Below are 27287 nucleotides of genomic sequence, written 5' to 3'. Positions count from 1 at the left end.
TGCATGTTGACTCCCACAAAACTACACAAAACATTGTTTTTTGGAGCCCATTTCTCAACAAAATCATCTATGCCATGATTTTTTCAGTGTTCTATTTAAAATATGTGCCGTACTTACAGTACCTTGCAATAGTATTCAGACCCTTTCATTTTTTTCAAATGTTGCTGGATTACAAATGATACTTACACTTTTTCCAATCAATATTTTTATTGCAAATTCAGTTTCAAACCTTCTGACAACTTATTGCATTCTAGGGCATTTTTAACATATTTTTCTTTATTCCCTTTACCATCTGTAACAAAATTATATTTGGCTTATTCTGGTCTGACTGACAATGACACCTGACAATGAAGCCACATAAGCAGTAATTTGGGTTCTGAATACTTTTGTGAGGCACTGTGTTTACTTAATTTAGATTTTTTTCTTTCTACAGGAAAACAGGTGACATTATAAATTTGGTAGTGAAGGAAATAAAATAAAAAATTAATGTAATGAAAATCCATTGAAAGTCCAAGGGGCCTCACAGGTTCCTTGCAGCATTTTTTTTCTTCAACAAACAACACTCAGCTCAGTTATATGTAAAGAGTCTGCCATCTGGAAAGAGCTCAAAATAAACACAGGTGAGACAACGCAGAGATCTCAATATATCACAAAACCCTCAAATAATCTTATGCAGGAGAAAAGGCAAGGTTTGTAAAACTCTCCAGCTAAATGGTGTATAGGCTTCAAATCAATCTGTCACCCTGTACATTGTTTGATGTGTTTTGTTAACCTTTACGCATCTGAAATCACACATTGCTGACACGGCACAGTATTTTGTATAATGACTGAGCTGGAACACATAATGTAGAGATGAAGTGCTGTATAAAAAGTGTTCTGTGAGCAACAGTGAAATGTCATTTTTATAAAGAGATGGCAGAACAACAGCATGTTCTACACTGAAATGTTTATTTGCATAGTAGTGGCAAAAATAACTACCTTGTCTGAATGGATCCCAGATCAAATTAAATGTCAGAACCCTGTGGCCCTACCACATGGTCAGTGCTGCTTTAGTGGATATATTTGCAATGTTTATAGAAGCTGAAGTCCTTATGTTAAATATTAATTTATTGCCTTTCTATAATACATGGTGGTTTGTTTGTCCGTCCTTGTAACAGACTAACAAAAGCTAGTTTAATGGCTTTATATACTATATGTGTTCTTATACAGAAATACTGCATACCTGAAAAAGAAAACAAGCAGTAATAAACACAGAAGTTCTAAAAGTATGTAGTGAACCAAAATCTGAGTTGCAGAACCTAACTTAATAAATAATACTGTTAGAAGATTTTGAGCGTGTGAGCAGAGGTACAGTTCTTCCATTAGAATAACTTATAGTAAATAATAACTGCAATTTAAATATCCGCTTAATTTTGGGGGATGTGTTGAAACAGTGAAAAAGGTTAGTTAACCCCTGATTGTCAGAAAACTACTATCTAATGAGCCAAATTGGCAAGATAGCCACTTGTATGTAACCTTTCTTATGCTTGTACTTATGGGAACAATATGATAGACCCAACAATTCAGAGTCTGTCTGGTGTAAAGTGTCTTGTACTCCAACTTTTTTATTTTCTGTTTGGTTAAATTAAATATTTGGGTCTCTGCTTCTGTGACATAAACATCCACAGATTTCTTTCTTTAGACTGATTGATTTTTTTCCTACTGTCAAGCTAGCTCTCTCCTAATCTAAGGCACCATTCAATAAGAGCTGATGTCTGCCTCGAAGAGTCACAGAAGAGCAGTACTGCATTTTTATTGGAAGCACCCATATATCAGTCTGAGACGATTAGCGTCAAAGCATCCCATCTGTATAGTCCATCTTCCAATATTTGTCCCCATGTTGCGCTCTGCTTTGTCAGGATGGTATGATGCAAGCACAGATCAAGTGACATTCAGAAATAATCTTTTACAGGTCTTTACCTATATCTGTAAGATTTAAGAAGGGATCTACAGGTCTTCTACACAGTTTAACTAAGTTTCAAGTAATGATTACGAACTAGCATTTGTTTTGTAGAATAATATTTTAAGTTTAACTTAAAAAAAATATTCAGTGTATAAGCCTGGATAGAGAGTAATATAAAATAATATAAATATTTGGTTTACTCAGGGCTGAGTTGCATTTCCTGTGATTACCTTCCTGTTTCTTCTATACTGTATAATTATTTTACTTTGACATTTTACTCTGCCTTGGCGTCTGACTTTCACTGCACCATATTATCCATTTTACTTAAAGCTGAGCTCATTGAGATTGTCTGCTTTGTCTTCTGCTTGTTTTGGTAAAGCACTGATGGAAAAAAGAAACGTAACACCTCCTCTCCACACTCAGCCCCTCCTGTCTGCGTGGAACATGCTGAAGAGTGACTGATCCATGAATACGATCTGATGCCACTACTGACGAGTCCATCACAATCTCTGTTTGGCCCAAAAGGGGTGACATCTAGGAGGTGTCTTGCTCTAAGGCCAGCAGCATGGAGCCTCACTGTCCTATCACTGATGCAGGCGTTGTGTCTGCTGGCAGTTTCAGCAGCAGTATCGGTGGCTGATCTGAGCTGATCTCTCAGATGGAACAGTCTGATGTGTCGGTCCTGTTCTGGTGTGGTCACTCGAGGGTGACCAGATCTTGAGTGGTCATCTGTCCTGCCAGTCTGCTGAAACATTCTCTGCAGTCAGGACACAGTGGAACAGCTTACTCCATAGTATCTGGCAACGCTGGCATATGACATGCCTGCCTGCAGCATGCCAATGGCCCTCTCCCTTGCTTTTGGTGACATTCTGGTGACATTCAAGGCATTATGGAATGCACAGAAAACTGACTAAGTGTGGCCCTTTTCTTGCAGTGACCTAAGCTTTGAATTAAGGCCTTTTTAAAGGTGACCTGATCAGGCAATGTTCCGCCCGGACCTCTTTGGGTAAAAGTAACTGATTTTGTTCAGTTAAAAAGTCTTCTTTTGTCTGAAGATATTTAGGTGCTGATTTTATGATACCCAGTCTCTACACAATTTGAAATGCTTTCTTGTACACTAATGCCATTTATAGAAATTCTACACATATAGTATATTACATACAGTATATGTTATTTTATGACTGCTGTAATTTCTGTTCATAAATGTTAGATTGAATACAGACTTCTTGACATTTGGAAAGCTTAGGTGATCAAAAGTGAGAGAAAATGCTCAATTTTCATAATTCTCAATATTCTCACTTGAGTTACAATGTTTCAAAATTAGTTTACATTTCCTTTCACCTTTGATAAAGATTTAACTTCTGTGCTGCACTAATGCATCAGACTATACTGTATGGTATAAGGAAAGTGTTAATCACACTCAGAACACAGAATACAAACAGTGTAATTTGCTCTTCAATGAAACCCTAGGAAATCTGTTCATCAATTGAACTGTTTGTCCTGGACAAGTGTAATGAGAAGTTTATTGCCTGCCTTCCTTTTGATTAATTTAACCACATACAAGTAAACTGGCAGACTGGCAGTGTGGCATTTGGTAGCATTGTGATGCCATTATGGCTTAACTACTGTATATGGATCATTCTTTGTCATACAGTATGTATGTAGGAAATGCAGATACAGGTCAGCTATGAGCATCAACTGCAACATTTCTGGGGACAGGATTACTTGGAAGCCCATTTATCAGCCTTTTATTCTTTTTTGGCTTCTGTTGATGAAACAATTGTAAAATGTAAAAGAGTCATACTTTTCACCTCCTCAGTTACATACCATCTCTCCAAAGGAACTCCACTCACACTGGCTGGAATGGATAATGTTGAATGTGTCCAAGCATAAAATTTAGAAATAGTTTCTATGAATACAGAATTCATGAAATTGTGATGCAGAGTTACCCAAAGCACCTTGACCTGGTCTCTAAAAGAGGCTATGGAGCTTCATTGTTTAGTCAGCACCATCAGTAACTACACGCTCTCAGCTCTTAAAGGCCACATCACACCTTCCCTCTCATACTTCATTAACCACCTCCTCACATAAAAGAAACCCTTTCTCTAGGCTCAATTTATCTTTGAGGGAGAAAAAATAAAAAATAAATGTCTTTTCCTTTTTAATGTTTTTCCCAGACGTTGACAGAGCAAGTTAATTTGGCTTTTCAGATTCTGCTGCTCTTGGTGTACACTAAATATGACACTCAGAACATTGAAATACAAACGGAATAGATCCACTTAATGTTTTATGTTAGCTTTCTGTTAATTACATTGATATGTTCCACTTCTCTGTACAGTAATTAATGCTTCATGTCCACACATTTGATAATTATCAAGAGCACAGCATGGGTTTTATATTTCAAGGATGCAATTTAATCATTATCATATTATTTTCTTGTTCAATTGTCTAGCTTTTATTGCTGCTGACTATAAAAAATATGTACTGAATTTTAACATATACTCATGCCAGAGGAAGGTGTTGGAAAATATGAGGAGTGTACATTTCTATATGAGAAAGATTATGTACATGGCTTATGGCAGCATTCCTGAAAGTCTGAGTTTCTTGTGCTCTGCAATCAAAAAAGACCAAAAAAGATTCTTTGGCATTCACACCCTAACTCCCTCCCAACAGTCACTCAGTCAAGTCAACATCCAATTCAGGTAAATTACTTGCAACGTTAGTGATCATGGAATGCATTACCTTCAAGAGAAATGAAAACTAACCCATGGTTTTGAAAATGTGTGGATATAAGAATTACTTTTATATAGTTTGAGGAGTAGCAAAGGCAAAAGAACACAATGCCAGAGTGCATTTTTTGTGAAACATTTCTAACAGCGGCTGGCATGGTGACGGAGTGGTTAGCATTCCTGTCTTGCAGCTGCGTGGAGTTTGTATGTTCTCCCAATGTTTGCATCATTTTGTGCTGTGTGCTCTGGTTTCTTCCCACAGTTCAAGACATACAGGTTGGTTAAATGGCTTCTGGAAAAAATAGGCACTGGCTTGAGTGTGTGCCCTGTGATGAACTGGCATCGTGTCCAGGGTGCATCCTGCCTTGATCCTACTGTATTACTTACTGGCTTAGGCTTAGGCTCTGGAGTCCCCTGAGAACCTGCCCTTGATAAAGCAGTTCATCTAAATAAATAAAAATTATTTAGATGAATCTCAGAAAACCGTAGAAGACTATGATCTTTAAACAACTTCAGGTGGGTGCCAGTCATTACACTCTATCTCCTAGCACCTTTAGATTCAACTAATTTTTTTTGTTAATCCAAGTTCCTTTGTAAAAGGATCAGTTAAGTCTTCATGATGCAAAAACTGTTACCAGTATCATTTGTGTTATCAGTATTTTCTTAGGATAAATTGATAATTAACTGCTTAAAACACCTCTGGTATTAATCAAGGGTGCCATTTGATAGATAGATACTTTATTGATCTCATGGGGAAAATTGCAGTGTAACAGCAGCTTAACACAGACAATAATTGACAACAACGAATGATACAATAACAATAATACAATACATACAATACAATCAGTACAGTGAGAAGTGCACTAAGAAGAGTTACTCTCAGTCCAGAACACACAAAGAACAAACCAGAACAGAACAGTACACAAAAAAATTGTATTGCACAATATAAATATAAATATAAATATAAATGTATTAAGTCCCTAGCATATATATATATTGCATAAAAACGGTTGTAAACCGGAAAAAGAAAAAGAACAGCTGTAGTAGTTTACTGTTCAGTCCAGAAATGGGCCAATGTCAATGTTGCCTCTGCCCAGACGCAAAGTGGATGCTTTGTACAGTCTTATGGCAGAATGCAAGAATGACCTCCTGTAGCGCTCCCTGTCACACCGTAGATGGATCAGTCTATTGCTGAACGTGCTCTTCATTTCTACAAGCATGTCATAGAGGGGATGGGAGACGTTGTCCATGATGGCCTCTAGTTTGGACACCATTCTCCTCTCAGCCACTACTCAGCCACGTGCTCTTCATTTCTACAAGCATGTCATAGAGGGGATGGGAGACGTTGTCCATGATGGCCTCTAGTTTGGACACCATTCTCCTCTCAGCCACTACCTCCAGGGGGTCCAGGCCAGATCCAATGGCTGAGCTTGCTCATCTGATGAGCTTGTTCAGCCTGTTAGAATCCACTGCTCTAATCCCAGAGCCCCAGCATACCACCGCGTGGAAAATGGCGCTCGCCACAACTGACTGATAGAACATATGTAGCATCTTACTACATACATTGAAGGACCTGAGACTCCTCAAGAAGTAAAGTTGACTTTGACCCTTCTTGTAAATGGCCTTGATGTTCTTAGACCATTTCAGTCTATCGTCGATGTGCACCCCCAGGTACTTGTACGAGTCCACCATCTCCATGACACTCCCATGGATATAGACAGGAGTAGGTTTTGCCCCTTTTCCTTCTTAAATCTACCACCAGTTCCTTCGTCTCAGTTAAATTCCATTGCAGGTGGTTCTCCCCACACCACTCCACAAAGCTGCTGACCAGTCCCCTGTACTCCTCCTCCCACCCACCCTTGATACATCCCACAATTGCAGAGTCATCTGAGAACTTCTGCAGGTGGCACGACTTTGAGTTGTATTTAAAGTCCGAAGTATAGAGGGTGAAGAGGAATGGAGAAAGAACTGTCCCCTGAGAAGCCCCTGTGTTACTTACTACCTGTTCAGACACACAGTTCTGAAGTCTCACAGACTGTGGTCTGCCTGTCAGATAGTCAGTGATCCACAAGATCATGGAGGCACCGACTTGCATCTCCTCCAGCTTCCTCTTTAGAAGTAAAGGCTGGATAGTATTGAAGGCATTGGAGAAGTCGAAAAACATAATCCTTACAGTGTTGCCAGCCTTATCCAGGTGTGAGTAGGCCCTTTGCAACATGTAGATGATTGCATCCTCCACACCAACACTGGGCTGGTAGGCAAACTGTAGGGTGTCCAGTGATGAACTGACCAGGGGTCTCAAGTGGGACAAGACCAGCCTCTCCAGTGTCTTCATGACGTGAGAAGTCAGCACAACTGGTCTGTAGTCACTGAGGACAGAGGGTGCCCTTTCTTTGGTACCGGGACCAGGCATGATGTCTTCCAGAGCACAGGGACTCTCTCCAAGCGCAGGCTCAAGTTGAACAGTCGCTGGAGCACAAGCCCTCAGAACTCTTAGACAAACGTTATCTGGTCCTGTGGCCTTACTCTGGTGCAGCCTCTTCAGCTCCCTCTTCACCTGGTCAGCCGTGATGGTTAGCCTAGCCTGGGCGATGGTGTCAGTGCTGCAGGTGTTAATGACAGAGGTGTTGGAGAGTGGCAGCTGTGGGGGATGTGGGGTGAGTAGCTGTTGGGGGCTGTAGCTGTAGGCGGCCATGATTGTGGGGGATGGAGGACGTGTTGGGCAGTCGCAGCTGTGAAGGCTTAGGGAGCGTGTGGCTTTGGGGGGATGGGTGTTGAGCCACGGAGGGCCCTGAATCAAACCTGTTAAAGAACTGGTTCAACTTGTTGGCCATCTCCAGGTTCCCCTCTGTTGCACCCCCAGCCCTCTCATGCTTCTCCCCCCTACATCGCTCACCCCATTCCTTTGCAGCTTGTTCTCTACCTTCCTCCTGTAGGCGTCCTTGCTCTCTCTTAACTTCTGCTTTAGTTCCCTCTGTACATGCTTGACCTCTTCCTTATCCCCCCTCCTAAAGACTCTCTTCTTGTCATTCAGAAGAGCCTTAAGGTTGCTGGTGATCCAGGGTTCGTTATTGGGAAAGCAGTGTACATCTTTGGTGAGGATGGTGTTGTCAATGCAGAAGTTAATGTAGTCAATGACACAGTCCACCATGCTGTCTATGTCTATATTTAAGGTCCAATGATTTTCAGCAGAGTATGATTTTGCTAGGAAAACTGCATGAATATGCTAAGCAACAACTCAGCCTGTTGTGAACATTTAACCTGCATCCAGGCACTGGCAGGGCTTGGCTCTGTAAATGATGATAGACTGGTTATGACAGTAAAGATGGGAGTAACTGCCACCTCTCACCCCACCCAAAGCAGTGTTGACGTAAGATGGAGCAGCACGCAAGAAATGGTTATGCCCAGAACCTGCCAACGTGACAGTACATTAAGAGTCTTTTTCCTGAGTGTACCATTTAATCGAGTAGTTATTCAAGAAATACAATCATACACCACCATGAAATTGAATAATTTGGTTTATGAACTGACTATTTTAAACAGTTTCGAGGCCCATAAATCCTAGCATAAAAGACAACAGAATACCCAAAGGTCTTGGCACATTTTACAAAAACAGCATAAAATATCACCACAATATAAAAGTTTATTTTTCAATTTAAATTTCCAAAGAGGGTATTTGTACCTAACATTTTTAATACAAATAATGGAACACTGATAAACTGAAAAAGCCAGCAATCCCTATAGAAATCCCCACAGGACACCTACTTACTGTACATTGGCAAAGTCGTTGTTCTGCATCACTGGGCTGCAAGACTCCAGTTTATACATCAACAGGGATGAAACTGGGAACACTGGCAGCTATCTGATTAATTCCAGTAAACATATTTGATGATCGGTGAGCATATGCATAGAGAAGAAACTACAAAAGATTGAGAGAGTTTTGTGTATTTAAGGGACACACGTTTTAACGACAAAGTGGGAGTCACTATCTGTAAAAGTTTGCTTGTTCTTGTCAATACTAATCTCACTTCACTGTACCCTTTTCTACTTATTGTATAAACTGTAATCCTCATACTGCTACAGCAGCACTAAATTCTGTGCGATCCTGTGATCTTTCAACATGATGAATATTCATTCCCACATTGTAAGAGTCATCCCAAGAATTTTTATTAAGATTTATTTTAGCAGAATTTTTACTTTTCTGTAAATGGCGCTCTTTTGAAAAACAGATTCACTCAGATAAAATATCCAACAATCATTATGTGCAAGAATGGGCCTTCATATTAGATTCAAATAACTTTTTTACTTGTTTTGCTCTTATTTGCTGACCAAAAACACTTTAACATTTTTCCAGTTAGGATTTTGTTGTATACAATATATTGTACATATTGTATATGACAAAATCCTAACCAATAAAATGTTGTTTATAGTTTCCACTACAGTTAATTTCATGAACTTTATACATAGCTAGAGCACAGAGAATATAAAAAGTTAAATCGGATAGATGTTTCATTCACCTTGACCTTGAACAAGGTGTTTTATTTTATTTTTTCCCACGGCTTACACATTTGACAAGTGCGTCCATGTAGTTAACTGCGCACTAATGGATGGTTCCTCTGCATTGACACTGTCACACATGCAAAGGACTTTAGAAAACTGCTTTGGCACATTCATGCATGGACAGCAGCACAAGCTCCTAAGTGGTAGGATGAGTGCTTTTAGCTGTTTTCACTTCTTTTGGAATCTATCTCTCCTGCTCTGTCATATTAATCAGTTTTGCTCAGTTGCGGCAGAGCCGCTAAAATTCTGCACATAACAATTTGAGCCCTTGCTTCCAGTGCATTCAGCTGTGGCTAGTGCTTACAGCATGCAGTTTTTATGCTGATAATTTCCCATTTACAGAACAGAACAAGTTACCTCAAGGTGACAACTGTGGTGGCTTGCCTTTTTTACTGGACTTTTGTCTCTACAATAGGATAAAAAAGTTATTCAGCAACCTACTTCTGGAAGATTACAGCTTCTTACACAAAATTGGGTTTTCAGTTAAATTTAAATGTCACTGTTTGGAAGAGGAGATGAGAGTGTTTGTTGTAAACTTGCCAGACACATTGTTGTATAAGAACTTATCAAAAAGGATCTAAATATGTGATTTCTTAGGCTGTAACCACTAAGGTACCAAAATAGATACACTTTATGTATAATCAACAGTTGTCTGTTAGCATACTTGGGGTGTGTTCCAGTCCTTATGGTCCTCAGGTAATGCTAGCTCAGTACAGTTGGGCCAGCTTAATTTATTCCTTGGGGAACACTAGCTCTCTAAAACTGGGACAGCAAGTTTCCTATGTAAAGTTAGTAAGACTCAAAAAGTGCATGTTGCCATTTTCAGAACCACTGTGCTTAATAACATTAGTTGTATTTTGGACAATGAATCTGTTGCTTGTACAAATAGGACCATACAGAACACACCCACAGGCAACACTAGCATGAAACAGAAGAAGGTGTATCACTTCAGTGTTTTCGCCATTTGTGCCTATGATCGCTTGCATGTTGTGATGTGATTCCACTCTGGAGTATACTGTTATTAGTGAGAACATGTTTCCAATGGTGTCATTAGAGATTCAGTTTCATTGGAGAATCCCACCTGCTAGAACTGTACATTCCCTATACAGTATACCTTTTGATTTATCATTGAAAGCAAATTGAAAAAGTTGCAGACATGCACTTTACTATACCTCTGACGGTGTGATTCTAAAAAGAAGTTCAGATAATCTGGTCTTTGGACTTTTAGGTGAGGCAGCAGTGATGCAGATTTATACAATATTAATAACTTAGGGACACATCCAAATTCAGGAATTCTTGATACACTGAAATATATGGTGAAATCCGAAACATATAACTCTATTTTATTATATTTTTAAATGACAGTTATTTTCTGTAGCCAATCACAACCAGAGCAAGCAAACTGAACCACATGTGATCAAGGGTGGAGTGTAACAGCTCATTGTGATTACAAATTATATTTTGGGGCATTTTTGTTTCATTTTGCATGTCAAAGTAAAAAATAATACTTGTCAGCCTACTGGAAGGCTTCTTTAATCTCCCACAGCATTTTTTTCCCTTTTCTGCATAACTGATATAAACTCTATGATGTAATTACAGTATATTGCATTATCCTTTTCAGTGGCCTGTTTTAAGTCAACATATGCTCTGTGATTATTATATTGTAAAAAATAAATGTCAGTTTCTATTAGCATTACTAGCCTTAGAGATCTGGCTGCAATTTCATGAAACCCATATGGTTTATCACAACCTTGAAGGTTTGGACTTGGATTGCAGTATTTAAATGGGAAAGAGTTTACCCCTTGGGGTCCATCAGGTACCAGACATGAATCTTCAGGTCTCCAGTTAGAAATAACAGCATCTTGAGGGAAAACAAGAAACCCAATCAATCTACAATCAGATCCAGCTGTACTCAAACATTTTGCTTGATGCTAATGTCTTGCATGAATATTGCAGACTGATTTATAATAACTACTTTCTATTATTTTTCACTGAATTAAGTCTGTGCTGGAAGGAATGTAACACATTTCATATCCATAATATCCATTCACTTGATTACTATATCACATAAGCATCCAACATTTTAGGACTGCATACCAGATTTGAAAGTATTATGATGAAAATGGTAGATATATATCATGACATATTACAGCATTCCTGTAGTTTTTTTTTGCTTAAACTGTGCTCCTGGTTGATGTCCAGAATGCCAGATTCAGCTCAATTAACTACTTTTATTTTTAGATGGCACTTTATTTAATTAACCTTTTACATGACAGTTTATCTCAGAAAATAGGATATGAATGACTTTTAGGTGTTTTTGTGTAATTTACCTAATTTTTCTATGAAGACCTACTGTAAATGAAACTGTGGTCTCACGAGATGAAAGGTTTAACTCATTCAGTTAATATTGGGGGGGTGAAACAAAGAGCTTAAAGTTCAGTATCTGCCTGATGTGTTTTCAAAGGTCCCCAGTAACTGTGCCAAGAAGCAAGGAGAAATGACATTTATTACACAGCCCATGTTTATGCAAAAATGATCTATCCTGTCAAAAACTTGGTTGCCAAGCTGCCTGCAGCAGCTCTGTCTTGTGAAAAACTGTGATGTGAGTTAACAGGTTCAGTCATCTCATAATTCCTCCTGTGGGTGATTGCCCCTTTATGGTTTTGAAATAACTGTCAGGAAAACAGGTAGTTAGATTGTAGCAAATACTCCAAAAAAGTGCTAGATGTCGACTCAAAAGCCATTAAGGCTAGTGAATACTGTTACGTGGATTCTGCACAATCAATGTTAGAAAAAATGGTATGGCAGTATTGTTCTACCAATATGACCATTATACCATTATAAATAAGCGATCTTTATTCTTTCCTTTATTCTGGTTCCTGAAAGAAAGTTACTGTAGTATCCATTGGTGATGGATATAGATTCCTCATGTCCTTTCTTTAGCAAGAAGAATCAAAATAAAACTGCTTAAAAAGAGTAAAAGGAATTTACAGTATTTCTAGAATTTTGAGAGAATTATGAGAAATAATCAGTGTAAACACAATCTATTCTTTTCTTGTTGTTCTTGCTGGCAACTTGCAATTATCTTACTTGGAACCTGAGAATGTTTTAGATAAATCAAAACTATATTTTTTTTTCAGTGCACACCAGATGAACATCATGCTTGCCAAGCACTTTAATATGTACATTCCTAGAGCTGACTCATTAATACTGGAAGCAAAATGTATCAGGGTCTTTTCAGTTTAATTTCATATCTCTAAAAGTGTACTACATGAACTCAGAATAAATCTAATAAATTACAGGTGACTTGCAGGTCACCTGTAAGTTACTGTTACGGATTCGGCCAGTGAAACCGAAACCAAGTAATGAACCCACTTGCAGGAGCCGATAGAGACAAGTCGTGATCCAAATACCGTAGCCGAACGAGAGAGCCGAGAGTCCAGGGGAAGCCAGTGATCCAAACAGGGAGAGAGTAGCCAAAGCCAGACCGTAATCCAAAACCGTAGACGAAGGAGAGAGCCGAGAGTCCAGGGGAAGCCAGAGAACCAAACTAGGAGAGAGCAACCGAAGCCGAGCCGTAATCCAAAAGACGTAGTAAAAGGGGAGAAACCAAAGTCGGAACCAGAACAGTACGAAGAGGTAGAAGGTGTAGCACAACTAAGTAGCTCGAAAGGAAAACCAATACTGAGCAAGGAGGTAGGGAAAGACTAATGCTTAAATACCAGATGAGACGGAGGTATGGTGGTGAAAGCGTACACTAATAGGTGGACTAATGAACTAAGGCTACGCCTTCTTCTGCCTCTTTCGTTGCCGGGGGACAGGGATCGTAACAGTTACCTGCAGCCTGAGTTTTCAAGTCTGTCTTTAATAACAGACAGATGTGCTGTGCAGCAGGTCTTTTTGGTATCAAATTTGTCTTTAATCAACTGGGGATGATACTCAAATATTGAAAATAGAGTTAGGGCCCTTGTTTGACTCCTCTCCAGGCTTCAAAGTGCTCAGTAACGGATCTATTAGTAAAGATTACTGCATGCATATCATCATGAAGTTAGTGAAGGATGCTGACAAATATCGGAGGATATCCATACTGTACTACAGGAGGTCATTTTTTCTTGTGCTTTTGTATATTTTTTGCTACATACTTGTTTATACATAAAATACACACTGTATATAAATAGTTCCCTGGGTGCATTACATACAGTAGATGTGATGAAGGCTTGGACAATGCTATAACTTAGAATCAAGATGCAAAATGTGTAAAAGAATCTGTTTGAAAATATTATCTGAAGGTACTGTATAGCCCATACAAAGAGCTGTTCTATGGGCTCTGCAGTGAAGCCTAATTAAGTAAACAGAAACAGATGGTGTGCTGCTTTTTTTAAGTAGTCTGCAGTGCATTTAACAACTCCGGAGTGACCCCTGATTAGACAAATAGGTGATGTTTGAGAAGTTCACTTTATCCATCTGCACTTGTTTACAGCAGAGTAGTTTGTTTATAACAAAACCACTTGTGTGAAGGATCATAAAAGTCACTCACAGCAGAGATCACATGGGTTTGTTTTTTCAATAGCTCAAAATTCCATTTTTCTTTTCTACTGTCTGCTTCCTGACATTTTCAAAATGTATGTTTAGAGATCCATGGCTGATTTGATTCACAGCTGAAATAATGAGTTTGACCTCAATCAATGCAGAAATGACTAATGTATATTCTACCTGTTTTTGTAATCACACATGCATAATGAGTAAGATTGCTTCTGATTAAGATGATAGTGTTTTTATCATTCTTTTTATTAAAAAAGGCCTGAGATGACTCAAAAAATCCAGAGCAAAAAGTTTATTTTTCCTGAAGTGGAACATTTTTGGAACAATAGCAGTTTTTTTATTTCTCTATCAACACAGATAACATGCAACCAAAATAAAAAAGAACTTTTTTTTATATAATTCTTTTTATAATAACTACATACATAATCCATTTTCAAAATGTTTTGTACTTATAGAGAGATTTGTACCTTTATTTGTGCCTTGAAAGCAGGGAGGAATACTACAGGTAGCCCCAGCACTGGGATGCATTAATTTTGTCATGTGGAACAACCCTAGGCCTCTGTTTGCCCACAGAAAAATGCTGCTGGGTTGTACACAGGATACACAGGAATGATTTATCTGGACTTTCAAAACCTTGAGTACATGTCTTTTGTAGGATGTAAGCTGAACGTCATAATAAATGTCTGTGTTGCTTTATTTCAAATTTCTTTAATACACAAGAATAGAGCTCAGTGATGCTTAAAATGTGATGCTAAAGAGGACTAAAACAACTACCGCACAAATATTTTGATTATCTATATTTTGCACTTGACACAGCAGCACCGGAGCTCTTCCAGATCTGAAACATCACACCTTGCCAAGGAGGCTCACACTCTTGTCATTGCTAATTTCCTACCACACATCTGTGACAAACTGAGACCTCATGGGTTCTCCAGAATCTGCTCCTTTCCAAATCACTAAAAATCTAACCCATCTATTTTATGCCACACATGGCCCTCCTGCACAGTCTCTGGTCTGGGTTTCCTGTGAAGCAAAACCAATAAAGACAAGAAATTGAAATGAATTATTTTTAAATTGCTCTCTTGTTTCTTGATTTGCACAGTCTTCTATGCCACCCCCCAACTCTCAGGCACAAAGCAAAAGTTTTAATTTTGGACTCTGAATAAAGTGGCTGAAATTTGAAATGGGTGCTATTAAGTTAAAGTCTCATTTGCACCTGTTATCCCATTTAACACCTAAACTCCACTTCACAACCACGATGCATGTTTGGAAACTATCTTTAAAAAGCTAAATGTGTTAGACCTTGAAATGTGAAAAAAATCTGCAGTTATTTCACTGACAACAGAAGGAACATAATGAAGACTAAGCTTTTCCAGTTCTAATGTGAGCTACAGATACAGTATGTATTACTGTATATTATCATCTTGTTGGAACTAAAACACTGTCCACTTTCACATATGTAAAGCCAGTCAAATCTGCAGGAAGGGTCAATCAGGGCTGTTTCATAGGAATTACTAAATCACTGCAAACCAGATCCAATGAAAATCAATTAATCAATTATTTATTGTCTAGTTGTTATTTTTCTTATTTTTAAATTATTTTTCTAGTTGTCTTCTCAATGTGACCCCTGCATTGTCGCACTGTGTTCTGTTTGTGAAAAAGACGGTCAATACCTGAACACAGTACTATCTGTTGGAAGAAGCTGAATTGAAAGAACCTAGAGACATATTTGGATCCTTTCACCTTGATGATATCACTTGACTTTTGCTTTTTTATTGATATGTGTGAATATAATCACGAAATTAGCAGCTGTCAGTGGGGACTTCTGTTGCAAATTCCCAAATGTATTTGCTGATTGGATTTGCTTAAAGAAATCCTTTATTTTGAAGCAGGAGACTTAATCTGTGCAGCTACATCAGATTGTTTAAACATAATAATGATAGGGATCTATCGGGGAGAGGCAGGTAAGATACTGCCAGTGGAGAGGTCTCTCTCATTTGCAGATATTACAGTTAACATGCTAATACAGTAATACACCTGGGCTCCAGGGAAAAAGAATTATAGATACTACAATTACAAAATTTATTTTACTTTATACTTTTCTGCATGGAGGGGAGTTGCTTTATCATGCTAATGATCACAAAGAATATTCTTGATAAACAGCAAATTCCTTAAATGCCTGCCTGACAAAAGAGCAATAGACTGTTCCTGATACGACAGGCATTGGGTACAAACTGAAAGGTATTCATATAATGAAATCTGCGATTATTGAGTCAATGGGGAATGTGTGGAGTTCATGAAGGTACAATAGCACATGTGGCCATTGTAGATTTGCTTTAACATTTAAAATTCTACAGCCCTTGAAGTCACATGTGACACAGTCAAGTTATTTAGTGGATGTTTTTTTCAATATGTATTACATTAGATAAAAATGAAATTGTTGAAAAAAAAACTTCAGCTTCTGATGCTGATGTGAATTCAGGTCTGTTGAGATTTTTATAACACATCTTTTAAGGGTTTCTCTAATGTAAAATATCTTTTAGCAATACTCTTAGGTCATAGACAGATCCTGAAAATGAGTTAACAAAAAATACATTTTGTTCTTTTGTATGTACAGTACCAGCAGTTAATAACTTAACACCATTTTAAAAGTTTGAAAAGAGACACCTCAGTAGAAATTTGTGACACTTTATATTTGAATGTTTGCTTGACATGATAAAGACAAGTCAGTTGAACAAAAGAGTGATTTGGGTCAATTCAGATTGTGCTGTTTGTTTTTGTTCACTGACTCAGATTATTTTAGCAATGAAAGACCTGTGTGCCTGGTGCTTTGTTTATACTACAAATATTACTAATAACAGCAACTGAACAAATGTTATAAATTTTAAGAATACTTTGGCTATTAAATGGTTTAAATGTGATTTTCTAAACTCAGAATTTATATTTTGTGCTTTTGTCGGCAGGGATCTGATGCCCTCGACGTTGGAAGGCCAGATTACTATGGAGAAAACGCCCAGCTACTTTGTGACCAATGATGCTCCAAAGCGCATTCATTCCATGGCAAGAGACACAAAGTTGATTGTGGTGGTGAGGAACCCTGTGACCAGAGCTATTTCCGATTACACACAGACTCTGTCTAAGAAACCAGAGATTCCCACTTTTGAGGTGCTGGCTTTTAAAAACAGGACACTGGGGCTGATTGATGCATCATGGAGCGCTCTTCGAATAGGGATTTATGCTCTCCACTTGGAAAGCTGGTTGCAGTACTTTCCACTCTCCCAGATGCATTTTGTCAGTGGGGAGAGGCTTATTGTTGATCCAGCTGGTGAAATGGGAAAAGTGCAGGACTTTCTTGGACTCAAAAGAATTGTGACAGATAAACATTTCTATTTCAATAAAACCAAGGGATTTCCCTGCTTAAAGAAGCCAGAAGACAGTAGTGCTCCCAGATGCCTTGGCAAGTCCAAAGGTAGAACTCATCCCAAAATAGATCCTGATGTAATTCACAGACTCCGAAAATTTTACAAACCCTTCAATATGATGTTTTACCAAATGACAGGCCAGAACTTCCAGTGGGAGCAGGAGGAAAACCGGTAACTTGCAAACAATTTTCCATCCCATAAAACTGTGGGATGAAATGGCTCACATTTTAAAAATGGGGAATCAAATCACACTACCATTAATTTAAAGGTGCAAATGAGCTCAGTGGCCACATGTATGAATTGATCATGGCTTTATTTGTAAATTGTCTGTTATCCATATCCAAGATCATGTTTTTTTATCCTTGTTTAAGTGGTGATGGTAATGATGGTGGCAATCATTATGAACATGGATAAATATATATAAGTCATATTAATATTATTATTTTTAAATGGAAGATGATTTTTTTATTGTTCTTAAATTCTGAGGATATATAGAAGTCTAAGCAAACTATCTGCAACAATTCAAGTAAAGTGTCCTTAATAAGTGTTTCCCATAATCCAAATGTAATTTAAATTTCATCATAAACTGTGTATGCCTCACTCAGTGAGAACACAATGACAAGAACACATTTAAGCTACCCAATTTATCAAAGATTCTATGACTACTCGCAGTTATTTTTGGACAATGTTTTTTATGAAATAGCTCTAAGCAGCACTGGATAAAATCAGTGAAAGTCACCAGTCAGTGAATGTTGGTGTATCTTTCAGTATTTTGCAGCATTGATTCATGTCTCTGAGATTCCTAGAACTGAGACAATCATTTTAACAGGCATTTATTAGCAGAATCCATAATACCAGCACTGTGCACCTCTTTCTCCTGGGAATATTTACTTGGCATGCAAGAGTGGTTCAATTCCGTACACCTGTGGAAGTTTTTCCCCTAGAGAGGCAAATGGAACTTGGGAGTAATTGTATCAGTCAACTTTTGCAAAGCTTTGTCCTTGAGAGATCCATACACCAAAAACAAAATGTCTAGGTCAATTGTAATTTTTAGGCAACCCATGAAGCACCCACAGTAAACAAATAGAATTAAACAATTGCATTAGGACACCTCTTGCTACATTCTAGATATTTTCCTCATGTAGTTCAAAGAGCTCTTAAACAGCTAACCGGAGTCCTTTGCAGGCTGATGAGAGATAATGACAGACTAATTAAAGGCAGTTACGGTTCTTAGGAGTCCATTGTTATTAAGCCCTCAGATGCTCATTCAGAAAACATTATTTTAATTAATCAGGATTCTGGAGTTCAAGGCTTGTTTGCCCTAACTAATATTTACTTTGCCAAGTTAATTACTAAATACTTCTATGGTTACAGTGAAAAGCTTGGGTTCAGAAGAAGAAAGCCTGTACTAAGCCAGTAACTGAAGAGGCAAAACACACCTGCCACATACAGTACAGAACGAACTCATTTAGGTGGAGAGGAATGCATTGTACAGTATTTGTCACTGCAGAAATGAAGGTTAGTGCATTGTGCATTGTAGATAACCAAACAAAAGCTTGACATTTTTGGATGCTATGGTTAGAAGTAAGAATCCTCATACAAACAACTGCCAGACTTTCTTTCATATAAAAGAAACAATGTTTTGAAAGCTTACCAACTCAGATGGTTAATGAAAGGGCTAAATAAAGCAACTTAATGTTTCTGAAATTATTATTTCTACTATAAATAAAACCAGATTTTATTGCCCTTGGTAAAGCTGGGTTTTAGTTATATTTTGCATTAGTTTTATTACAGCGTGTAACTCAGCAGCTGGAAAACTATGGTACGTTATTTGAAGACTGCAAATGAGATGCTATGAATTCTATTAAATTAAATGTAGATATAGAGCAATGGAACTAGAAAGCATTGTGATTACAAAGTCTCATATTTACAGTGGAATTGTTCTCTAACATTGGTCAAAAAGCATTTTCTTGATATCCACAGACACTGATGTACAATGATAATGCAGCTGTCTAGGTTTTAGATCATTATGTCCTTTGGCACATGATATGTACAGTATATCTTAATGAGATAAATAAGAGTGATCTTAAATAATCTGATTTCATAAAATGTCCATATGCTTAGAGTTCAGCCTTTAAGTTAAAATGACTAAAATCACTTGATGAAGAATCTGAAATGTATAGTCATTTAGAAATACACAATCTTAATTAAATTACAGCAAAAGATAATGTACAACCATGCTTAGAATGAGAAGTGACAGTTGCCTATTTGCTTTTGGTATGATTGATGGCGGCCTGTTTGTGAGAGGTGTTGCCAAAGAATTCCAATTTACGATCAACAGTCAACACTGTACGCCAGAGAAACTCAATGTCCTGGAAGGTCACCGCATTTTCCCAGGACCATGGCATCCATATGATGCATATGCCTAATCATTTTCTGCAATGACTCAGCATTCCAGAAAAAAAATAACCTGCATATCAACAGAACAGCTTTAGCTTGCACTGTTAATGAAAATGATCCTTCAGGAGTGAAATTGGGGATGGTGTATTTTATTCACTAATGAAATCCATTTTGCACCAGTTAGATTTCAAGGAAGAGAATGTGTGTTCTTGGAGTCAACTGATGGGATGGTTAAATTATGTTTATTTGGGGATAAATCTCAATTAACACAAAAATGCCTTTGGCCCAGATTAATGGCTGCCTTACTGCTCAGCTATACACTGACAATGTCTTTGAGCCAAACCAGAAGTGTCAATTTTCCAGAAGAACAATGCAAGACCACACAATGCCAGAATTACAATGGGAAGACATGAGGAAAACATTGTTAAAATGTTGCCATGGCCAGATGCCATGGCCTCTTCTCTCCATGGTCCAACAAAACATCTGTGACCCAACCCATACCACTGGCAGTAGATAACAGTGATGAACCAATCTTCATCAAATGGCTGCAACAGCAAACGAAGAGTGGTGGAACATCCCACAGTGATCTATCCAGAGGTTGATCATGACTGTGCTTTAATGCTGCCATGATTATGTTAGTGGTCAGTGAAGTTGTACCCAGTACTATGTAGTGCTTTAATTTTGACAGCATGTCTTGTTAAAAATGGAAAAATTCTCAAAATTCTTTCATATAGTTTTGTTTATATATATTTTATTTTGTTTTAACATCTACATTGAAAATGTTTGATTAAATCCATTATACCTGGGTATTACATTGCTTTTGTGCATCAGTATTTTCTATTTTCTGTAGCCTTGGTGCTTCTGTGTTGATAATAATTATTCAAAAGAATGAGAAGTGAGGACAAAAGATCATTTTACAAGAATTGGGAGTGAAAAATAACTAACATTTATAAAAATATATATATATTTTAAACACCATAATGTATATTAACATTAAAAAAGGATCTTCAACTCACATCTATCTCTAATTTTAACATTATGTCTCCTGATATAATCAGAAGATGACAAGATAATTGTCTGTCATTATAATTCTGTCACTTGAATTTAAAAATTAAAGTTTCAATTATTCACATATATAGTAAGAGACATTAAAATGCAAAAAATTCTATTAGCTCTTGTATTCATTTGTGTTTTAATGTCTCTCACTTGTAAACTATGTAAACTGTTTTTCAACCAGGCTTTATTAATCTTATTTTAATGTCTTCTTATTAAGGATAGTGCATTGGAAGTGTTGAATCAGATTTCAATTTTGTAACTGAATTCACATTTTATTTCTTTAGTGCAGATAATGTGTTTATTTAAATCATACAACTTAGCTCATACTTGGTGCAGCACAGCCCTTTGGTTATCCAGGTTTATCAACCAGTATGGACTAAAGCTCATTTACCATAAATTGCAGAAGGTTGACAGGAATACAAAGCAATGGCAGTTTGATTCTGTTAACTTTAATAATGGATGAAGAACAATATATCAATGTGTGCTTCTTGAGTTATCAATTTACTTTCTTACAACATGATTCCATCTGATGAGTGGCCTTAACGCAGAGTCCTTATAGAATCTCCTTCATTTGAAGGGCAGGGTCAGGCTTGGCAGACCAAAGCACCTGTGTTAAATTCTACAAGTGTTGCAATTTAAACTTTTGAGGACTTCAGGCATCACTTTTCAGTAATTCACTTGGCTTGAAGTATAATACAGTATATGTGTTATCCTTCCATTAGCCTATTTTGCTTGCACATTTATTCATATTTATTACTAGAAATATACAGAAAGAAGGTTTACACATCTCTGGCTAGATCTTTATGTCTGCATTTGCCTTTTCCCTTTGCACAATTGACAATCTTCTGATTTGTTGCTTGTGAATGTGAACGTGGGTGTGAAATACAGCCATATTGAGTCACAATGGTTTAATAAAGGTCTTTTGAGTTAGATGACATTAAGTGCCAAGGGTTCCAAGTGCACATAGTTATTCAGGACTTCAGTTTGCATCATTTTTCTTAAGAGCAGTACATGAATAAAATTAAAACTAACAAATTCAAATAAATGTGTTATTTTCCTTTAAAGCTGTCCACTCAAATTAACTGCCTCTACATCAATCTAGAATATGTAATCTTTTCATTGGGTACTCTGTGAAATGTTGCAGAGACTGCACTTTGATATAAAGACCTTGATAAACCAACATGGTGTCAAACGATTAACAAGCAATTTTCCTTGACTTCACTATCAATAAACCATACTGTTTTGCCATTACACGGTTATGATTATAACGATTATAACTACACTTCACAAGCATTACTTCTGAAAATACTAATGAGAAGTCAGTGATGTGATTTGATTAAAACAATTTTATTAATAGATTTTAGTATGATGATAATGAACCTAAAATAGCTTTGTTTTTGATACTCCCCAGAAACATGAAATCCTTAATAGGTGACTGGGTGAATCCTAAATTCTGTACTCGATTTTTTTTCTCTCACCTATTCTGTCAATGTGCCACACTGAAATGGCTTCATGGGGTCAGCCTGAATGTCATGCTGTTGGTCATGTCTCCTTGTCATGGGAGGCATTGCTCCCTTTCACAAATTTATTCAATGGCATCTTTTTGCCATGAGGTATTTAAAGAAGCAGGACCTATGTGTTGGTGTTCTGGACCGAACAGTGTGGGGTGCATCTCTTCTGAACCAGAACTGCTTGACTGTCAATTTTCCTGGAATGCTCAAAGTTTTTTGCTATTATGTACCTTAAAAACAAAAAGAAATTGATATGAGTGTGGAATTCCGCTGATAAACTTTACAGCACTATTCAATAAAACATCTTTGCAGCAGAATCTTGTAGTGGTACTTTTATTTATTTTATTTTTGTTATTAAGTTTTAAAAGTGGAATAGAAATAATCAAAATTATATGAAGAGTTGGAGCTCACATACAAAATAATTGGGAAAAGAAGGGTAATTAAACAAGCTCTGAAGATGACAAAAGGTAACTGACAATACCCATCAGGTTTAGTATAAGCAAAATATAATAGCTGTATTTCTTTCCATGAGATCAGGTTTTTGCAAATGAAGGTAACTAAGAGTGATTTAATGCTAGTGAGGTTTTAAAATTCTCTTTTAAGAGTAGCCAGATGTCTATCCACACTATGCTGGAAGACATGGCAGAATTGTATTTATTGTGGGTTTCTTTTTGCATAGATTAGAAGAAAAAGTTTTAAAGATGCCCCCAGTAAAGCAGTTTAAACCACCTATGAATCATTTATCAATTTCAGATGGAGAAACATGGTCAAAAAGACCTACAGTACCTTCCCACAGTGGGTGATTGAGCCACTAATGGGCAACGATAGTTTAGTGGATCTCATTGTCTGAAGCCAGGAGCTCTGTGACTGTCTATCTTTTCACAAAACTTTTAATGTAACAGTTCATTTCACTCTTGGTTGGTTTCACTGAGTCCATTAGCTCTTCTTTTTTCCTTTGTAGTTTCAGAAGCATTTTACGTGTCTGCTTTTGTACAGCACTTTGAGTTTTTTTAACAAAATTATATTATTGTAGAATAACAAAAGCTTATGAGGTTTAAATGCACTCACATGCTTAAAATAAATGCACTTCAAGCAGGTGGTATGTATAATATAAAAACAGCATCTCAAGAATTACAGTAAAGTGGAACATAATAATAACCCTTTCTTTCAGAATAGCAGAGCAACTGATTTGGATTCACTGACCCAACTGACAAATGAATTGTGTGCATCAGGGCATTGTGCTGTACATCTAATTTCTTGGTCACCTGAAAGATCAGCTTTTGGTCAATATAGTGAAAATAGTAGGTCAAAGGCCTTTACATCTGTGCACCAAAGTCTTTCTAAATCATAAGTGCCCTCATGAATTTAATGGGTGTGGAAGTGCCAAGCTTGGGGAAAAATTTGATTGCCTTAAGAAATGTGGGCCTTCTGGTGAATGCTTTCACTTGAAATGCAGGATGGGTTCCACAGGTGCTGCTGCTAATATTGTGAAAAATCCTTGAAGTGTACAATTTGCCAATGGTTGCCGTGGTTTACAGTTCTCTATCCTGAACATAGTTATTTAAGGATGGTAGGCTTTCTACTAAAGAAGACACAGTTTAGAATGCTAAATTACAGACGTACTGGATTATACAAAGTTTTTTTTAACTCATAAATCACCATAAATCTTAGACTAAACAGCAACAGAAAAGCTTCACTTAAAGGTCACTATACCAAATGTGTCTCAAATGTTTGTATCTGACTCCTGAGGTATAAAATGGAGAAAAAAAAAGATACCTAACAACAGGTACAGCCTTCAAAGTTACACACAGTGCATTATGAGTTTCCACTATAGTATTACTGATGTTAAATCTGTTCTTGAAGAAAAATATCCATAGTTTCTAAAGACCATTCTGAAAATACTGTGATAATCTCTGTAATGCTCCAGCTCTCTGGAAAGTGGATGGTAGTGATGCAGCACATTGATTTATCAAATAAAACAACCGGTGTTTGGTGTCTTCCCTTTCCTTTTTCAGCCAACAAAATGATTTATATCCAATCCATATTTTATAAACAAAGACTTCTAAAGATTTTTTGAGCATCAGGGAATCAGCAACATTTGAATACAATCTGTACTACTCCTCCAACTATGGATGATAATGCAGTGAACTGGAGCTTCAATTTTCTGAATCATGGATTACTGTCATGATATTCAAAGAAGCCAGTAGAGGGGAAAGCTATACATAACCAAGAACAAAACACATTTTTTATTTGTCCTCCGATAGAACTTTGTAAACAAGCTCTAAGAACTGAACCCATCAATATTAATATGGTGAAGAATGAAATGGTTTTATTATCTAAATTTAACATTGAAAAGGTTATCCAGTGTCTGGTAGATGATTAACATACCACTGACAATGAAGCAGTATACAGATTCTTACACTTCCAGTGAATACAAGGAAATTGGAACACTTGTAAAAGTGCCCTGAAAACAAGAGACACAAAAATCTATGCATATAAATACATATTATATAATACAAATCCAATATAACCATGGATAGTATGCATTTTTGTTACACAAGAATCAGAAAAGAATCAGATAAGAGCTATGAACAATAATTGACTGGCTGATTAATGCCTCAAATTGTATAATTTATTATATACATAATATAATTAATACATTTATTTAATTGATTAATTTATTGTCAAATTCAGTAGATCATTCTTCAAATGTAAAACAATACATTATCTCTCTTTAAAAATTACTTGGATAAATGAATTTTACAGTGGTAATTATTCCCCAAAATCTTGCACAAATCCTTCAAATAAGCCAGCAGGATACATTTTGAAATCAAACAGGACATTACGGATAAGGCCCTTATGGTTTCCTGCAAGTAACCTACAGGAGTCCTTAAGGAATCTTTTATTTCCTTGTTTAATGATCCCTGAAAGAACTTTCCTGTGGAATTCCTAAAGGAGTGTTGCAAAAGGAATATCTGCAGAGTTTATTTGCAGGATTTGTGTTTTTGTTATGCAAGATAGGATATGCTTAATGAAATGTGAAAAAACGTATTGAAGCTGTATATTGAAACATATGTGGAGAACTGAGAACATTGATGGCCATCCTCCGGTCATAGCAATTGGATGAAAATAATGAATTGGGTGGAAACCCATGAAGTTTAGATTATAGCCAGATGGAAAGGATTTTCTTATTTCTATAACATTTAGTTGCATACAATTCAGAAGGCTCCAGGGTTGTTTAACAGCTTAGGCCTATAGTTTTAGCAAGATTTAGCACTATAGTCTCTGGTTTGAGAGGGCTCAATCATGAACTGATTGTGATTGGGAATGAACTAGTGGTGCATTATGTTATCATCATTAACAAGTCATTCAAATAGGGAGTTGCATCAGCATAACAAGGCTGGAAAGCAACAGGTGCCACCTGATGAAGGCTCTATAGCCATAAATGTAGTGTCTCTTTTTACAGGTGATGTGTTGAGCCAGCATCTCCTCATCTGAAAGAGATGTCTGGGAGTTGTTTGACATCTGCAACCCTGCAGTTATATCAGCAGCCATGTCACCCTGCATCTCATAGCTGGCAACCCACTGAAACTAAGGAGGTGTGAGCCTGGCCATTACCTGGATAGACGATCTCCTGGGAAAAACTAAGGTTGCTGGCACACTATAGCTGCTGTTGCATCATCCAGGTGGGTGCAGCACATTGGTGGTGGTGGTGGGGAGTCCCCATTACCTGTCAAGCTCTTTGAGTAGAATGTCCAGAAAAGTACAATATAAATATAGTGAACGTTTTTTCAGACAAAATCCTTTTAGAATGATATTATAACAACAACATCTGTAAAGGAATAGGAGATGATTAGAAAACCTGGTCTTGGAACAGATCGCTGTGAAGAGATGGAATGTCAGTTGGGTGAGACAAGGGGGCAAGTATCTGAGGGAGGAGGAGAAGGGATGATGAAGAGATCTAGAAAAAGATTTAGCGGAAGGCATAGTGAGTTGCAGCTGAAGTGAGTTGAAAAAGTTCAAGTAGGTCTCAGGAATCCTCAATGAAAAGGTATACAGATCCAGTGCCGGAGTAGGTAGATGACAAGGCATGCGAACAATCCAATACGTAAGGCGAGTTCGTGGTCCAAAGGAAAAAGGTGATTCAGGATCCAGGAAGCACGACTGGAGCAAACAATCTGAAGCAAGAGGCAAGGTCGTGGTCAAAAGGAGTAAGGTAGGTCAAAATCCTGGAAGTACACTGGTGGCAAACAATCCAAGACGAGAGGCCTACAGATCTAGCCATTCAGGATGTACGAGGGATGCTGCAGTAATTTGCAGTCCACTCTAAACATTTTAGAATGTTTAGAATGCATAGCCAGCAGCCATATCACCCTGCAACTCACAACAGGCAACCCACTGAAGCTAAGCAGGTGTGAGCCTGGTCAGTACCTGGATGGGAGACCTCCTGGGAGTTAGTGGGGCCAGCAGGGGACGCTCACCCTGCGGTCCATGTGGGTCCTAATGCCCCAGTATGGTGACGGGGACACTTTACTGTAAACATGTGCCGTCCTTCGTATGAGACGTAAAACTGAGGTCCTGACTCTCTGTGGTCATTAAAAATCCCAGGGCGTTTCTCGAAAAGAGTAGGGGTGTAACCCCGGTGTCCTGGCCAAATTTCCCATTGGCCTGTACCAAATTCAATAAATCTAGGAGCTTTTTTCATAGCAACATAAATTTATTTTAAGTGAATCATAATAATAACGTTAATTTTGAGGGACAAGCAAGGAACGTCCATTACGGGATAGACAGGACACATACGAGTACATGACGGGACAGACACGCATGCTTCTCGCCGGCTGCCCGTGGCCTGTCTGCCTGTATTGCGGTGACTCAGAGGGCAGTCAGTGCCAGGCAGGCTGGGAGTGTACACGTTGCGAAAGTGTTAACACACTGTGTTTTACGAACTGCGGGATGAAGTCTAGCAGTTCATGGAGGTGAAGGGAAAACCTGTCACCAAAGAGAGGCAGTTCCAGCCATCACATTAGGGGTGAGTTAATTAAATGTTTGACCAAATATACTGTAGCAGGCTAATTTTTAAATTGATAATTTTGTATGGCCTGCGAATGATGTTATAAATATCCAA

The 27287-nt window shown here is 37.6% G+C and overlaps 1 protein-coding gene across 1 annotated transcript in view; it reads left to right on the top strand.

Moving 5' to 3' along the window:
* The window catches only part of hs3st4 (heparan sulfate (glucosamine) 3-O-sulfotransferase 4), a 128883-nt gene extending 106404 nt beyond the window's left edge, over positions 1 to 22479 (top strand). Inside the window, exon 2 of the mRNA XM_088612340.1 lies at positions 16737 to 22479. Coding sequence (XP_088468466.1) covers positions 16737 to 17370 — 634 coding nt within the window. The 3' untranslated portion in view covers positions 17371 to 22479. The remainder of the gene's footprint in view (positions 1 to 16736) is intronic.
* Positions 22480 to 27287: the final 4808 nt, after the last annotated feature.

This window comes from Lepisosteus platostomus, chromosome 19 (assembly GCF_059453375.1).
Source record: "Lepisosteus platostomus isolate fLepPlt1 chromosome 19, fLepPlt1.hap1, whole genome shotgun sequence".
In the NCBI taxonomy this organism is placed as follows: domain Eukaryota; kingdom Metazoa; phylum Chordata; class Actinopteri; order Semionotiformes; family Lepisosteidae; genus Lepisosteus; species Lepisosteus platostomus.
This window is presented reverse-complemented; position numbering and strand designations above follow the sequence as displayed.